Here is a 17,346-nt window from a genome sequence, read left to right as displayed (position 1 = left end):
TTAAGTTTTTCCCTTGTACCCTACTTCCCCATTAAATAATAGGTAAATTGCAAAAATTAAAATGTGGTAGGAATGTACTACTGATTAGCAGGTAATCGCATGTGCCTTGGCCTTGGAGTCCTGGTTGTTGCTCCATGGCTACTGTTGAAGAATAAATAATGGCTTGCTTTGAAGAATATGAATACAGTATTTTGCAGAATTATCTTTAGAGGTACCTGCTTAGCCTTGAAGTGCACAGTGACCAAATGTCTGTACATGCCCCCTTAATTTTGAAAAGAAAAAAAAATAGAATAGTTGCTTGTGCAGAAGCTTGAGAAGGGTTTTGAGTAAATAAAAAGGGCAGTTTTTTCTTGAGTTGTTGTGAGAATGCTCCAAGTGTCTGTGTCTGTGTCTTTATCGCTGACTCCACGCACCCTTCCCGAGCTCCGAACTCAGCTGGAGCTGGACTCCGGCACAAAAGTGCTATATAACATAGAGCAATCAAAAGAGAACTGACAAAGCCATACCAACAACATACAAAAAAAGCTGTAAACTGTTGTAAGAGACAGGCTGAATAACTACCCTATATATGAATTAAAAGTTTCAAGTAAACAACAGGATATGCTAACTATAAATCTACTTGTACTAAAATGGAGAACTCCAAAATATGTGAAGCAAACACTGACAGATTTAAGGGAGAAAGATTTGCCATAATAGTTACAAACTTCAGAGCTTTGATTTTAATAATGGGTAGAACACCTAGAGAGAAAATCAATAAAAAACACAACCCCACAAGCCAACAACAGACATAAAGAATATTCCACCCAATAATATCAAATAAACATTCTTTCATGGAATAGATTCTTAGATAGACCGTATGTTTACCTGCCAAGCCAATCTTAATATATTTTTAAAAATTGAAATAAAAAGATCTCAAATCCATAAATAGCCATTTTGTAAAACATGCAGGATTGTAGATAAAGGCACAGATTTGCATGACAGAATTCCATAAGAACAAAAATTAAAATGTTAATAGTCATTTTTTTCCTTGAACATTTGGGAGAAATAATTTTCCTTCACTTGTTTTTCCTAATTTTCCTATAGTAATTGCATTTAACTTACAACATGGAAGAACAAATCCAATAAGCCAGTGCTCATTCAAAACTGCAACTCACAGCCTATTACCTATCTCACTTAAACGTTCACTTATTCTAAGCATTTACAAATAAACAGAGGCTGAACACCTATAAATCTATATTCTTCAGCACCATTATGCCAGACATTCTTGCACGAATGATTTTGTTTTAGGGTTCCTGTGTTCCCCTTTCTGCTCATAAGCATGGCCCCAAAGGGATCCATTCTCCCTGTCAAACCTGGAGCACAACTGTTTGTATTTGGACTTCGAGTCACGTCCATGAAACCCTTAGCACTGGAGTACCTGGCACCAGACTATCAACCTTCAACCTACATCAGTGATGTTTATGCATCAGAAAATTAATATAAAATATTTCATCACTCAACAGCTTTGGACCGTCCTACTGCTGCCTGTCTGCTGACTCTGAAGTGCATTCTTAAGGTTCATTTCCAAAACAGAGAGCCAAATCCAAAACCCAGTCCCTAGGCCCCACCACCAAGTGGAAATTCTCCACTCGCTCAGTATTTCTGCTTTGCTCACTCTCTGTCTTTCTGGGATTCTGGTTTGGTGTCCTCCCCTAACCTTCCTTCTGTTCTAAGACCACCACAGAGTGTGATTTTAGACCCCATTCTGCTCAGATTTCCCTTCCTCTGGCAGTCAAACCAACCATCATATGTCTAATTCTGCAAGCAAACAGCTTAGGGCTTCAGTTTCCACACTCAGGACAGCTCTTCCCAGAGGGGACAGAAAAAGAGCTGCTCACCCAGCCTCTGAGACACTAAAGAGAATATTCCCTCGGGCGTGAACTACCAAGAGGGGTGAGGAGGGCTGGGAGAATGGGGTGACTCGGAGAACCCCAGTATTCAACCTCAGAGATCACCACGCTGGGCTCCCACTGACAAGAGCAGCACCGATACTGTCTCTAACAGGTAAGTCTAGCCCTGAAAAACAGCTACCAAAACAGCGAAAGCACATAATTTGGCCGCATCCCCACACTTGCATTTAGAGGCTAAACAAGAGTAACATCAATCCCATTGGCTGGCAGTACCAAACACTAAATAATACACTGGGGAGCTCAAAAGCCAGGACCAAATGAAACGTGAATTCAATAAGCGCCCCTGCTACTAGGAGACTTCAGCTGACTGGCCTCACGTTCGCCTGAGGCCATTCTAGAGGTTGTTCCTGAAGGAGTGATGGCCCTAATAGTTGGTTCACCGCACTGCACAGTGACCCTCCGTGAAACCAGGAGCGCCGGCCACAGGGCCTCCACTCACCCAGTCCCCCACTAGGCCGCCGGAAAGACGCCGGGGTTGTCCGGTGTGGAAATTACTTCCTGTCAGGAGAAAGCGTGGCCCAGCACTGGCATCCACACGGCAGCGCCAGCCGAAGGACGGCCCTTCCCCACTCGGGCCGCTGCTTTCAGGTCACAGAGAAGGGCACGGCCCACCCACACTCGAGAACAAAGCCACAAAGCCTGAGGAAACGGGCGTGGCGCATGCGCTCTCGGACAGTCGCTTAGACGACGGGCCCTGCCCCACCCACAGCGCGAGCCACCCGAGACCGGTCAGGGACGCGGCAGGAAAATGGACGAGTCTGAGGAAACAGCTCTGGTCGAATCTGTAGGACATGGAAACATAGCCGCACCCCCAAATGTTGACCCCACTAATGACCAGGCAGAAGAAAATCAGGAAAACCAGGCGGATAATGATGCTGCTTATTCAGCTAATTCCACAACATACCATCAGGCTGACGACCCAGGATCAACTCAACAGACCGGCCACGAAATGGTACCCAATCAAGATGATATTGATGAGTATGGACAGATTGAACACCAGGTGTCTGGCCTGGCTAATAGAAAGACTTCTCAACAGGCGGAACGAAAATTGTCTAAACAGGCTGAGAGAAGAACCTCTGAACAGACTGATCACAGGATGTCCATGTCTTCTGACGGAAGGCCTTATGAGCAGACTGAGCGCAGGATGTCCAAGTTGGCTGACCCAAGTCCTTCTGGGCAGACTGACCACAGGATGTCAGTGTCATCTGACCGAAGGGCCTCTGAACAGACTGACCGCAAGTTGTCCCACCAGACTGAGAGAAGATTCTCAGAGCAGACTGACCGCAGACTGTCCAGCCAAGCTGGGAGAAGAACCTCGGAGCAGACTGACCGCAGGCTGTCCAGCCAAGCTGGGAGAAGAACCTCTGAACAGGAAGAACGCAGGTCATCCAGCCAGACTGAGAGAAGAGCCTCTGAAGAAGCTGAGCACAGGTTGTCCAGCCAGGTGGAGACAAAGTTCTCTGAACAGTCTGAGCATAGATTGTCCATCGTAGCAGAGAGAAGAACTTCTGAACATGATGAAACCAGATCTTTCATGCAATCTGACCAAAGAAACTTTGAACAAATTGACAGCAGTTCACCTGACCAGGCTGAAAGAACTTTTGAGCATTCTGAGCACAAATTTTCTAACCTGAATGACCAAGAAATATCTGAACAAACTGATGAAAATTTGTTGACTCCATTACAGAGAACTTCTGAGCACATTGACCAGGCAATATCTGACCAAGATGATCACAAACCATCTCACCACCAGGTGAATGATGGAGCCACTGAACTTGATGAGCAACAGGCTACTGACCAAGCTGACAGCTACACTGATCTTACTGTTGACAAGGTTGACTACACGGAATTTGACCAGGTTGACTATTTAATGGACAAGCAGTCTGGTGACCAAGAAGACTATCTATCTTCCCCTAGATCGTTTGGCCAATATGATGACAAAGTATTGCCCCAGTTCAGTGATGGCAAGCATTACACCGACACTGAGGACAGAATACAACCCTGCATATTTGAGGATAGCCAAACAAAACTCCATTCCAATACTTCCGATGAAACAGAAACTGAAAGCACCGTCCAAGCTCAAGACTTAACAGATATCATGTTTACCAGTAATTTCCCAGCAAAAGATGAAGACTTTGACCAAACATACCCCTCTGCCTCATCCAAATATGATGATAGCACCAGCCAAGAAAACGTTCAATCCATAGACATCAATGCTGTAGGTTCAAAGGGTATTCAATTTCCTGCTTGGGAGACCAAAACAGGATCTATAGGGATGGGAATAGGGGAAGGAGAAAGAGATGGGAGGGCTATTGTTAGAATGAATAATAAACCTATACATGGTTTTGGTGTGTGTGACCCATATACTTCAGGAAGGGCAGAAGAAGGGTGGTACTTTCTCTATGACCCTAAAGGCCATTCAGGAAGAAAGGAGAACCAGAATTTAGGAAACCTGGGTTTTAAGTCCTAGTTTTGTTTCTAATTCCATGACAATAAACATTTCCTTACTCTGGAGTTCTACTGAGGCCAAGAAGTCTAGGGTCTACTGAAGAGCCTTTGAAGGAAAAAATGTTTGAAGTAAATTAGATACGCCTACAGTACCTCCTAGGCCTTCAGGTGCATTATAGTGCTGGAACAAGAAGCCATATCTCCATAAACATGCATCACTTCTCCAGTTCTTAGTGTTAAGATCACATCCACATCAGATTTAGATTTCAGATTTATTAAGAACTCCGGGGGATATTTTGATTTCAGGATGATTTTTATGCAAAACAAACTCCCAAGAGGAAATTTCCTCCTATAGCATATGAAGATCCTTATGAAGTTTCACTCCAATACATGGAGAAACATCACATTCTACAAATATTCCAGGTAAACTTCTAAATCTCTCTTTTTATTATGAGTTTTTCAAGGGATACAAGAAAGGGTTTTTGCTTTTTTAAAAAAAAAAGATATTCTAGTTGAGAAGTTAGTTGTATGAAGTTGAATTTATCAAAGACAGTTAAATGATGAACACTAAATAAGTGATATTGTGATATGAAGTCCTTCAAAAGGATTACAGAGTAGGAAGATTTGTTGATAAGAGACAATTTTGGCCACAAGTTAGTTTTAGCCACACAGCAGGAAAGGATAAAACATCAGCAACTGAAAAACAAAAAGGCTTCTAGGAAGGAGCCTAATACTCTTAAAAGATGACAGAACTTGTGATTATTATCTAAGAATCCAATTTTATTAAAAAGAAAAGGAAATAAGTAACATTTTAATTCTTAAAATTTATAAATCTCTTTTACCTTAGGCTGTTGCTGGAATCTTCTTTGAAGCATGACAATCCTTGGCTAATATGGAATTTTAACACATATTCATATTTATCATTTGTTTTTCAGTATTTGGATGGTGCTCTTGTTTGCCTGGCATGATTGTTATCTTAATATTATTTAACCAGCAACACACACATAACATATGCATGTGAAGTAAATTTGTGATTAGAAAGGTGTAAAATAAGAATAACTCCATCAAATGAAACCATTTAAGTTGGAAAAGTTGCAATCCAGAGTTTAAATTCCTAACTAACATTTCTTTGTGATTCTGAGAGAATTAAATTCTGTGAACCTCAGATTCCTCAAATAAAAAAGGACAAAAGATAACCCCTTCATTACCTTGTTGCATACCTTTCCCTGCTTTTTTGGAAAGTACTAATGGCTAGGCTTCTGACTTAAAGAACTAGTAGAATTAATCCAAAAGAAGAAACCTGTTGAAGGAAATAGAATTTTGGTCATTATATACTTTGTCAAGAAAACACAGAAGTGTACTACATAGAAAAATGTATAAAATAATTGAGCTTGTGTATTAGACCTAAATATTTTATACTTAAAATTGCCCAAATGTTAATTCCTGAAAATTACAATTGTATTTATTAACATTTTTGCTAGTCAAAGAACAAAAAACATGAAAATGAATCTCTGAAGTTTGATATGAGGAGGCTTCAAAAAAGTTTCTGGACCTCAAAAATTTTTGTACCAAAGTAAATTTCCATGAACTTTTGGAAGTACACCCCTACATCTTGTTTATCTATATTAAAACTGAACATCATTTTCACCTTTTAGTATCAGATACTACAGAAGATTTTTAGGTAAAGTCATACATTTTACTTTTTTATTCAATAGACGTTTTATTGACTATCTTTCAGAGCAAATAATAGATTAATATCAGTCTATCAGGATCATAACTCTCAAAACAAAGATATTATCCAAACCTTTCTCATTACATCTTTGACCCCAGAAATTAGGAAAAATATCTATTGCTATCTATTACTAAATTTTGATTCCTCCGTTTTACTTTAACTTGACTTAATTTTATCAGTAGTAGCAAAAAAAAAAAAACGTTTTTAACTTTACATGGATAAATGAATTTTAAGATGCTGTTAAAGATGTCAGAAATACCTTGAACTGTATAAACTTCACTCAAAATCATAATCTGATGTCTTATTCTCTTTCTCAGAAAATCACTGAAAACTTAGTCTATGAGAAACCAGAAGACCCTTTGAATTTCATGCTGTGCCAGGTATGGAATGTAGAAAAAGAACAATATTTTTATTCTAAGCATTATAAAATGTAATCTAAAGCACTGATTTAAAAAAAAATGTAACTCTGATATTTTTTTAAAAAGTATGTAACTCCAAAATATAATGAAGTACATATAATGGTAAATACCATTCCAGAAACCCCGTTCCTGTCTCTGACTTGTTACTCCCCACACAGAGACCTACCTCTGACTTACCTATTTTTGCTTATAATTTCAGTAAAGATGAATCGTGAAACACTTTTGTTAAGACTTATCAGCTTTTGGAGATGTATATAAAACATACATTCATTTATATCGGGTTTTGCTTGTTCAAAACTATACCTCTATAAGATTGATCCATATGGCTGTAGCTATTTTTTCTCATTGCTGTATAATATTCATTGTGTAGAACACAATTTATGCTATTTTTGAAGTTATCCAAGTTATTCATAGCTTGGAGATTTTATAAAAACTTTTGTTATGAGCCTTCCTATACATGTTTCTTGGTTATACATTGCTCAAGTAATTGTGCCAGTTTAATCAACTAGCAGGACGTAAGAGTTTCAGTTTTCTACATCTACCAATACTTACTATTATCAGTATTTTTAGCATTAGCCATTTTGATAAGCATATAATAAGAACTACACCTTGGTTTTTTCTTTTCCCTGGTTAAGAAGTCAATTGAATATATTTTCATTCATAAATAATTATTTTCCTGTTATGTGGTTTGTATTTTTCTCTTTATTGAAAATATTTCTTTAGATTCTGGTTTCATTTCATTCATTCATTCATTCATTCGATTCTGTTTGTCATAGTTATCTTCCCACTCATCGCCTTCTCTTCCCTTTCTCTTAAATGTGTTTTCTAAGAAATAGAATTCTTTTACTTCAATATGATCAGTTTTCCATATTAACTCATGCTCATGGCTGGTTTTTCACACACCATTTCCATCCCAGCCTCCTCCCCTGGGGATTTTATGTAGGTATAGTGAGGACCATATGAAGTTGTCCCAGTTTTCTTTGATGCTCTATTTAAAAGTTAAAAGTTCAGGGCCTAGCACGGTAGCTTAGTGGCTAAAGTCCTCACCTTGCGTGCACCAGGATCCCACATGAGCACCAGTTCATGTCCCGGCTGCCCCACTTCCCATCCAACTCCTTGCTTATGTCTTAGGAAAGCAGTCAATGACATCACAAAGCCTTGGGAACCTGCACCAGCATGAGAGACCTGGGGGAAGCTCCTGGCTTCTGGCTGCAGCTCAGCTCACCTCTAGCCATTGTAGCAACTTAGGGAGTGAATTAGCAGAGGGAAGATCTTTCTATCTCTCCTTTTCTGTGTGGATTTGTTTTTCCAATAAAAATAAATAAACCTTTAAAACAAATAAATAAAAATTAAACTCTCTGTCCATATATACCTTCTTGAAAACTTCCTTTTGCTATTGATAGGTGTTTACTAGTTCTGCAATATATATATAAATTTCTTCTAGGAACAAAGTGTCAGTGTCTTTTCCATCACATATCATAATTTTTATTCCCAGAAGCTTAATTTGCTTTTTTACAGCCTTGATACCTTTTACTTTTACTTTATGTTTTTCCTTAACTTTTACTTGAGATCTATTTAAATTTTACTTGAAAGAGAGTCACAGAGAAAGAGATCTTTCATACACTGCTTCAATCCCCAATTGGCTACAATGGCCAAAGCTGAGCCAGCTAGTTCCAAACGAAGGCACCAGGAGATTTTTCCAGGTCTCCCACATGGCTGCAGGGACCCAAGAACTTAAACCATCTCAGCTGCTTTTCCAAGTTATAACCAGGGAGCAGGAGCAGAAGTGGAGCAGCCAGGACATGAACCACTGCCTATATGAGGTGCCAGCACTGCAGGCAGGTGATTAATTTGCTGTGCCCCAATGTACTAACCTCTACTTTTCTTTTTGAACATAAGAAATTTAATCATATTAACTGTTTCCATGTTCTTGCTTGCTAACTCTAACACTTATCAGTTCTAGATTTATTTCCATTAGTTGATCCTCCTCATTATATTATTTTCCTGCTTCTTTGTATGCTTAGTAATTTTTAACTGTTTAATTGACAAATAATAATTATACATGTTTATGGAGCACAACATGACTTTTCAATCCATGTATACATTATGGCATGATCAAATCAAGCTAATTAACTTTTTCCGTACCTCACATACCTACTTCTTTGTGACAAGAACATTGAGAATCCACTTTTAGCAACTTAGAATTACATGGTACAAGTATTATTATTTTAAAGGTGTATTCTCTATTGCAAAGGCATGTTTCAGAGTGCAAGAGAATCTTTATTGCTTGGTAACAGCGGCTCCCACACTCCAGGAGTCATTGCGCAGTCAAACACAAGTCAGGGGTTTTTAAGCTCTCATCCTTCAAAAAGAGTGAGAGCCCTACAGAACAAAGTTTTATGCATTCAGTTATTAACTACATGAAGCAAGATGGCAGCTTCCAGGGCCCAAAGTCCTTCTGTAGTTAACTAACCTGCAGTAGGAGACAAGAAGAATCTAGAGGAGCCTCCAGAGCCATTTTAGCACTGTCAGTTAAATGGAGTGGGAGGCAGGAGGAGCGGGACACACACTAGGTGCCTCCTGAGCCAATTTCACACAAAGAATTAACTTGAATGGCACTGGAGAAGGTAGGAAGGGTAGGGTGTGGAATCCGATCTTCTGGGCTGTCTGCTGTCAACCCGACAAGCAAGTGCTAGCCATCAGCCTGCTACACCCTATCACTGGCACAGTGACAAAGAGAGGAGAAAAACAGAGATATTTTATCTTGTTCTTTCCTCAGATGGTCACAATAGGCAGATCCAGGCCAGGCTAAAGACAGGAGCCAGGAACTCTTTTCTGGCCTCCCACGTGAATGGCAGAGCTTCCCAGGCACTCTAATAGGAAGTTAGATCAGAAGCATAATAGCCAAGACTTGAACCAGCACTGAAACATAGGATGCTGGCATTACATGCAGTGGCTTAACTCACCATACCACAAAGATCCCTCCTCCATGCCATCTGATGTTCTAATACATACATATACATTGTGTATTACCCAATTAGGGCAAATACATCTGTCTTCTCACACATTTGATATTTCTTAGTGGTGAAAACAACAGAAATTCAATCTTCTCTTTTTATAAAGAAACATACAGTAAGTTACCATTACCTAGCATTACCCTATTGTGCAACACAACACCAGAACTTTTACTCTAACTACAACTTAGTGCTGATTAATGAGCCTTCCCTACCCCCCATTTCCCAGCTTCTGGTTACCACCCTTATGATTTTAACTTCCTAGATATCATATGTAAGTAAGTTCATTGGGTGCTTTTTATACTTGGCTTATTTCACTAAACATGGTGACCTCTGGCTCCATTTCATGTTGTTCCATTTGACAAGATTTCCTCATACTACGGCTGAGTAATATCCCATTGTGTTTGTATGCCACATTTTCTTAATCCATTAATCAGTGGAGGGACACTTGGGCTGTTTGCCTTTCTTTGCTGTTGTGAGTATAATGCAGCACTGAACACGGGAATGCAGGTGCTTCTGTTAGATTGATTTCATTTTCCTTGGACAAATAACTACAAGGGGAAGTGCTAGATCAAATGAAAGCTCTGTTTTTAGTTTTTGAGGAACCTCTATAGTTTTCCACAGTATCTGCACTAATTTACATTTCTACCCACAGTGTGCACAGGATTCATTTCCTCATTTGCTATCTTTTGTCATTTTGTCTTACTGGAATGAAGTGATATCTAAATGTGGTGTTGATTTGCAGTTCCCTGATGATTAGAAATGTTGGGCTTTTTTTTTCATTTTTTAAATTTATCTATTTTTTAATAATCTTACTTAGTTGATTAGGGTACAAAGGGTCAAAGGCTACAGGAAAGTGGGTAATACCATTGTTTCCACACTAATATCATCAGTTTTTCCCCCTGTATCTGGGGTCAGGGGAGAAACAAAGGGAAAAGCCCCACCCTGCCTCCCACCCATCCCAGGTCCCCAATGTGAGGCACGCTCTGAGGGTCCTGCTCAAGCAGTTTTGATAGTTCAACAGTTTTGAATTGCTGTCAATCGGGCATTTTTTAAAAAGTATCCTATCCATTTGTCTTCCTGTCTAGATCTCCAGTCTTTAGTTAATCAGCTTATTTGTTTTTTGTTATTGAGTTGCTGGAGTGCCTTAAATATTCTTCTATGCTACAAACCCCTGTTACAATGTCTATTTTGCAAATATTTTCTACCATACTATATTGTTTCTTTGATTTTTTTTTTCCTTTCGCTATGTAGAAGATTGTTACATGGGCAAAATTCTACTTATCTATTTTCATTTGCTTGCCATATCTTCAGGATCTGGTCCAAAAATACAAAACAAAAAATCCTTACTTGTGTTAATATCCTAAAGTTTCTTCTATATTTTTCCATCTAGAAATTTCAGAGTTTCACTAGGTATTTAATCCATTTTGAATTAATTTTTAACATGGTGAAGAATAGATCTGTTGTTTATTTTTCATGTGGACTTCCAATTTTACCAACAGAATTTATTAAAAAAAAAAAACTTTCCATTTTCTATTGAATGTTTTCAGCACCTTTGTCAAAGATCAATTAGCTGTAGAAGTCTGGTTTCAATTTTACGGTCTCCTCTCTATTCCATTGGTCTGTGTTTTCATTTTTATGCCATTTTATGTTATTTTAGTTACAGTAGTCTTGCTAGTTATATTTATTTATTCCAAGACAGAGGAACAGAGCTCGTGTCTGCTGGCTTAGTCCCCATATGCCTGCAACAGTGAAGACTATACCTTGGCTAAAACCAGGAGCTGGTAAACCAGCAGGGTCACCTAGTGACTAAAGTGCTCACCTTGCATGTGGATACCGGTCCTTGTCATGGCAGTCCTGCTTCCCACCCAACTCCCTGCTTGTGGCCTGGGAAAGCAGTCGAGGATGGCCCACAGCCTTGGGACCCTTCACACGCATGGGAGACCTGGAAGAAGTTCCTAGCTCCTGGCTTTGGATCAGCTTCAACCATTGCAGCCATTTGGGGAGTGAATCAGTGGACAGAAGATCTTCCTCTCTGTCTCTCCTTCTTTCTGTATATCTGACTTCACAATAAAAATAAATTATTTTTAAAAAGGCACTGGGAATTTAAGACAGATCAACTACATGAGTAGAAGGGATGCAGTTACTTGAATCATTACTTCTATTTCCCAGTGATTGCATTAGTAAGAAGCTGATATCAGGAGCTGGATCTAGGAACTTCTCTGATGTGGAGGTGTCTTAATCACTAAGCTGAATAGCCACCCTGTAATCTTTGTTAAAGTGAGAAAGTGTCGAGCCTCCTACTTCATTGTTTTTGTTCTATTTCTTGGCTCTCCAGGGTCTTTTGTAGTCTCACAAAAATCTCAGCAGTGTCTTTGCTAGTTCCATGTTGGCAAAGATTACATTGAATCTAAATCACTATGGGAATCATGAACATTCTGACAATATTTCTTCAAATCCATAAATGTATATAGTGTATTTCTTTGTGTCGTCTTCAATGTCTCTTATCAATTATTTATAGTTTCTGTTGCAGAGATTTTTCACTTCTTTAAATTTGTTTTCAGGTATTTTTTGTTGGTGTTGTTTTGTAGTTACGAGAAATGAAATTGCTTCCTTTGTCAGATCATTTCTGGTTGGTATGTGATGTTACTAATTTTTATATGCTAACTTTTTATTTTGAAGATTTGCTGAATTTCTTTATTTTTCCTAACAGATTTTTGGTGGACTCTTCAGGGTTTTCCTTATATACAATCATGTCATTTACAAACAGTGGTAGTTTAACTTCCTCTTTCTGAATTTCCTGTACATTTTTTTCTAAGCCTAATCACTCTTGGACAGCCAGTACAGTGGTGAAAAGTAGACCAACAAAGTGATGAATGTAGGCATCCCTGTCTTGCTTCATATATTAGAGACAAAGCCTTCAGTTTTTCCTCATTAAATATGTTAGCTGTTGGCTTCTCATATATGGTCTTTATTTTGTTGAGATATGTTCCTTCTAACCTAACTTGTTCAACATTTCATCATGAAGAGAATTGAATTTTTCCAAATGCCCTTTCTAATGATATTACTTGGTTTTTGTCCTTAATTCTGTTTCTGTGTAGTATACATTTCATTTCTTGATTTGCTTATCTTGAACTCTCATTGCATAGCTGATATAAATCCAACTTGATCATGATGGATAAACATTTTACCGTCTAATAGGATTCAGTTTGCTATTATTTTTGTTGAAAATGTTTGCATTTGTCTTCATCAAGGACATTGCTTGGCCTGTAGATTTCTGTTTTTGCTGTGTTGGTATCCAGGTGATGATGGCCACACAGAACAGTTTTGAAAGGATTCCCTCTGCTTCTGTTCTTTGGAAATAATTTAAGAAGAAGTAGTATTTGACAGAATTCAATAGTGTGGTATGTTGCAGGACAGCTGACATTGAACACTCCAGGTTTTCTACCTATTTCACTTTCGCTCATGTAAGATATTTTTGCTGAAGAAGAATTGAGTTCTTTATCAGCTTTTTAAAAATGTGGTGTTGGAGCCGGCTCAGTAGCCTAAGTGGCTAACGTCCTTGCCTTGCATATACCAAGATCCCATGTGAGCACTAATTATAATCCCAGCTGCCCTGCCCTGCTTGCCATCCAGCTCCCTGCTTGTGGTCTGGAAAAGCAGTGGAGGACAGCCCAAAGGCCTTGGAACCCTGCACCCATGTGGAAGACCTGAAAGAAGCTCCAACCATTGTGGCAACTTGGGGAGTCAATATCAGATGGAAGGTATTTCTCTCTGTCTCTCCTTTTCTCTGTAAAATCTTTCAAATAAAAATGTCTTTTTCAAAAAATAACTCTTCTAAAAAATATGGTGTCACTATCTTCCGGCTTTAATAATTTTATAGACATCCATATCTATCCAAATTGTTGCTGTTCAATACATATTTCATTTCCTCTGGCTGGATCATAACTTTTTAAATCTTTACTTCCAAGTGTTTGGATTATGATACTTTATGAAATTTACCTTTTATCGATTAATTGAGCTTCCTGTCTATTCCAGCCATTTCTCTCCTGGGAATTTTCCCTAAAGAACTGAAACCAGCATATGTTTGTCATGCTCTTAGCAGTTCAATTCACAGTATCTATACATACAAAATCAACCCAGATATCCAACAGTGACTGAATAAAGAAATTGTGGTATTTATTAATGATGGAATACTACTCAGCTATTTAAAAAATGAATCCTGTCTTTCACAACAAAATGGATGGAACTAGAGAACATTATGCTTGGTGAAATGAGCTAGTTCTAAAAAAAAAAAGTCCTATATTTTCCCTGATTTGTGTTAATTAATATACAGAGTACAAATAAAATGTAATGTATGTTAATGAAATTGACCTTTTGAGACTTAATTTTTCTTTCTAGCATTTGTCTATACACTTGAGAACAGTAGCTTTTCTGTTTACTACATGTTGAATTCTTTATTTAGTGGAAGGCTAAGCTTATGACTGTATGGCAAATTGAAATTCTATTATTGGGAAAAAAAGAAAAATGAGTAAAGGAAGAAAAAGAAATGTGGGAGTGAGGCAGGAATAGAGAGTAATGTGTTCCTAAAACTGTTTGCATGAAATATGTTCCCTTTATATAAATAAAAAGAATAAAAATAAAACTAGTAGCAGAAATCATAGCAGACATGTTTTCAAAAAGCTCAATTTTTCATATTTTCCCACCAATCTCTAATCCTTGTTTTTATCAAGTTCGTTCTTTCTTGTTTAGATAAAATCATTCTCTGGCTTCAGTTTTAAGTTCATTGACTCTTCCAGCATCTATTCTGCTATTGAGCCATAAAGTAGAATATATTTTATCTTTTTAATGATTAAGATTCTATTTAGTTCTTCTGTTTTCTATTTCTTTTCTGATATGTCCCATATTTCCTTTCATTTTAACCTTTATCAGTCCTTAAACTCTAAATACATTTCTTACAAATAGTAGGTACTTAAATGTTGTGCTTTGTATCATTATTTTTCAAATATAGTAAACTTGTGTTTACATTTAATATAATTAAATATCAATTTAAAATATCTTATTTTACCCTATGCTATTTATCACACCTGTTCCTTTTGTCTTGTTTTGCATTTTAACTTTTTTCATTAGTCCATATTTTTTCCTTCTGTTAGCCTAAAAGTAAAAGTTAATATGATATAGTTTTCTATTATTTTTATTACTTATTGGGATTTTTTTCAATAAAGGACTTTTTAGGGCATTTTTAGATTTGTAGAAATTTTGATCAGGAAGCACAGTGTGTTCCATTTACCTCCTTGTCTTTCTCACATGCAATTGCCCTTATTATTAATACCTCATTTTAGTGTAGAGCACTTATTTCAATTGATGAGCCAATATGGACACATCCTTGCAAAGTCCCAGGTTTAAGTTAGTGTTCTCTCTTCAGAATGGTGACACTATGGGTTTTGAAAAATACATGTGACAATTTGTCTGCCATGATATTATGATGCAAAACAAGCCATTTTTCTAATAACACTTTTAATATGATGATGATTTTCCTAGAGATTGCAACATATTATCCTGGAATTATCAAAGTCCAAATTACCTATTCCAGCTAGGTTTAAGGATTTCTGTATGTTAAATTTATATTCATTATAACCTCACAGAAATGTTGATTCCAAGTAGACCCAAAATTGCAAGTGAAAAAATGGTTTTTTTTTTCCAATCTGCTTAGGTACAGGAAATGATGAAAAACAGAGGCAAAATATGAAACTACAAAGAATGAATCTCTTTTCAATGTGGTCTACAACCATAAGTGTCAACAATATGCTGTGTTTCCCATTCTGTAAAATGGTTTCTGAATAAGCATTGGTGGTGACTCTGCCTAAATAAGTTCTTAGTTTTTAAATAAAAGCTCATAGGAATTTTTTTAAAATCACATAAGCAATTACAGGTGCCGTTAGTTAATAACACAAAAATATACACAGTAGAGAATCAAGATAGTGAAATAGAGTAAGAACATGTTTAAACAGACAGAGAATCAGGGTGAAGTAGACAGGGCAGATTCCAGAAAATAGGAGAGGACAGGCCAGCGGCAGATTGGTGGACACAAGGAAGCAGCAGAAACAATGGTGTGGTGTTGCAGTGACAAGATAACCCAGCAACAGTCAGCAAGTGGCAATCCAAGCTCCACCAATGGCCAGAGCTCCACCAGCAGCCAGGTGGGAAAGGGAGTTCACCAGGAGCTCAGGAGGTGCATCCACACAAATAACTGCCAATTCCGCTGATTTATTTGATCTGACCAGAAGAGACAGAGCAGCAACAGAAACAGGCAGTGCAGGAACAGGGTAGATGTCACAGCCCAGAACTCTGCCCGTACCACATTGGGCACCATTTTGTGAGGATGGCAAAGGTTGTAGGACTGGAAGCACGACAACAACAAGCTGCACATGTGCTAGCTGGGAGCAAATGCATTTCCAGCTCAATGCATTGCACTGGTTCTACGGGAATAATAGTACCAACATAGCATCCTACAAGTTCCACCAAAACCCCCAGACATAATGGCCTGTAGATCCAGAACAATCCCAGTACCATGGCAGGCACTATTTTGTACATTGTGTCAAAGGCTTTGGGACTGGAGGGACAACAGTGATCTGTGCATATGCTGAGCTAGGAATGCACTCACTTCCAGCTCAACACATTGCTTTGGTCCTACATCAAAAACAGCACTGACTCATTCTACAGGTATCACCCAAAATAGGTGTGGGTGGTCCTCAGACCTAATGGCCAGCAGGTTCTGGCAAGATCAGCACCACCAACAACCCAACTATTTAGGACAACTGGTGTCTCCCTAATCCTGAGAACTACTTGAAATGGAACTGGGAGAAAGATTGTACGGACAACAGTGCAGTCTCAGCACAAGATCACAAGAGGTAGATTGGTAAGCCAGAAGCTGGGGCTACAGAGAGCATGGAGGAAGCCTAACATAAGAACCCAGGCCTGTCTTGCTGGATAGAGTGGCACAAGAGACTACAAAGAACTGGGTACCAACCACAATAAATAAAATCAAACTGTCTACCTGTGAGTGACACAGCTTAGAAACCTGCCCTAAGGAGAAGAATTTGCTAACCAGAAGTGCAATGACCGAGAGCAAAAGAAGAGACAAAGCACAATGAATATCACTGAAGATTCCCCTAAAAAGGAGTAAACCTCCACGTTCTACCAACCTCAGAGTTAACTGAGGAATATATCAAGGAAATGGAGGATTTGGAAGCTTGTTATAAAGATTCTTATCAACAACAAGAAGCACTACAGGAATTTAAGGAATACATTACACAGAAATAGCAACACTGAAACAAAATCAAGATGAAATATTAGAAATGAAGCAAATTAAAAAGTCAGAGGAAAGCCTCAACAATAGAATGAATAAGGCAGAAAAATCACAATATTTTTTGCCACAATAAGGAGACAATCAAAAAGCTGGAAGCAGAGGTGGGTCAGGCCTATATATATATATGTATATATATGTATATATACATATATATATGTATATGTATATATATGTATATATATATTAAGAATTAAGAGACATGATTAAAAGGCCAACTGTAAAAATTATGGAAGTTCCAGAAGGCACAGAAAGAGAAGCTGGGGTTTATAGATATATTAAATGAAGCAATAAATGAAAATTTTCCTAATCTGCAGAATGAGTTGGGAAACAACATACAGTAGGAACACAGAACTCCCATTAAGATTGACTAAAATCTCTCTTCAGTTAAACATAAGGAAAAGATCCTTATACATGC

The 17,346-nt window shown here is 38.0% G+C and overlaps 1 protein-coding gene across 1 annotated transcript; it reads left to right on the top strand.

The window, feature by feature from the left end:
* Positions 1-2,679: 2,679 nt before the first annotated feature.
* On the top strand, positions 2,680-15,406 carry TEX55 (testis expressed 55). The gene is made up of 4 exons (XM_040984188.1): positions 2,680-4,167; positions 4,704-4,820; positions 6,447-6,509; positions 15,276-15,406. Exons 1-4 carry the CDS (start codon positions 2,698-2,700, stop codon positions 15,309-15,311), a joined length of 1,686 nt encoding a protein of 561 aa, XP_040840122.1. The 5' UTR covers positions 2,680-2,697; the 3' UTR covers positions 15,312-15,406.
* Positions 15,407-17,346: the final 1,940 nt, after the last annotated feature.

Source organism: Ochotona curzoniae, unplaced genomic scaffold (genome assembly GCF_017591425.1).
Source record: "Ochotona curzoniae isolate NIBS_2020 unplaced genomic scaffold, NIBS_Ocur_1.0 contig_4093, whole genome shotgun sequence".
In the NCBI taxonomy this organism is placed as follows: domain Eukaryota; kingdom Metazoa; phylum Chordata; class Mammalia; order Lagomorpha; family Ochotonidae; genus Ochotona; species Ochotona curzoniae.
This window is presented reverse-complemented; position numbering and strand designations above follow the sequence as displayed.

Excerpts from the sequence above, each read along its gene's own strand:
- TEX55 (XM_040984188.1), top strand. The coding sequence starts at position 2,698 with ATGGACGAGTCTGAGGAAACAGCTCTGGTCGAATCTGTAGGACATGGA. Across the intron at positions 4,168-4,703 it reads AATCCATAGACATCAATGCT|GATGATTTTTATGCAAAACA; the intron begins GTAGGTTCAAAG and ends TTTTGATTTCAG. Across the intron at positions 4,821-6,446 it reads ACATTCTACAAATATTCCAG|AAAATCACTGAAAACTTAGT; the intron begins GTAAACTTCTAA and ends TCTCTTTCTCAG.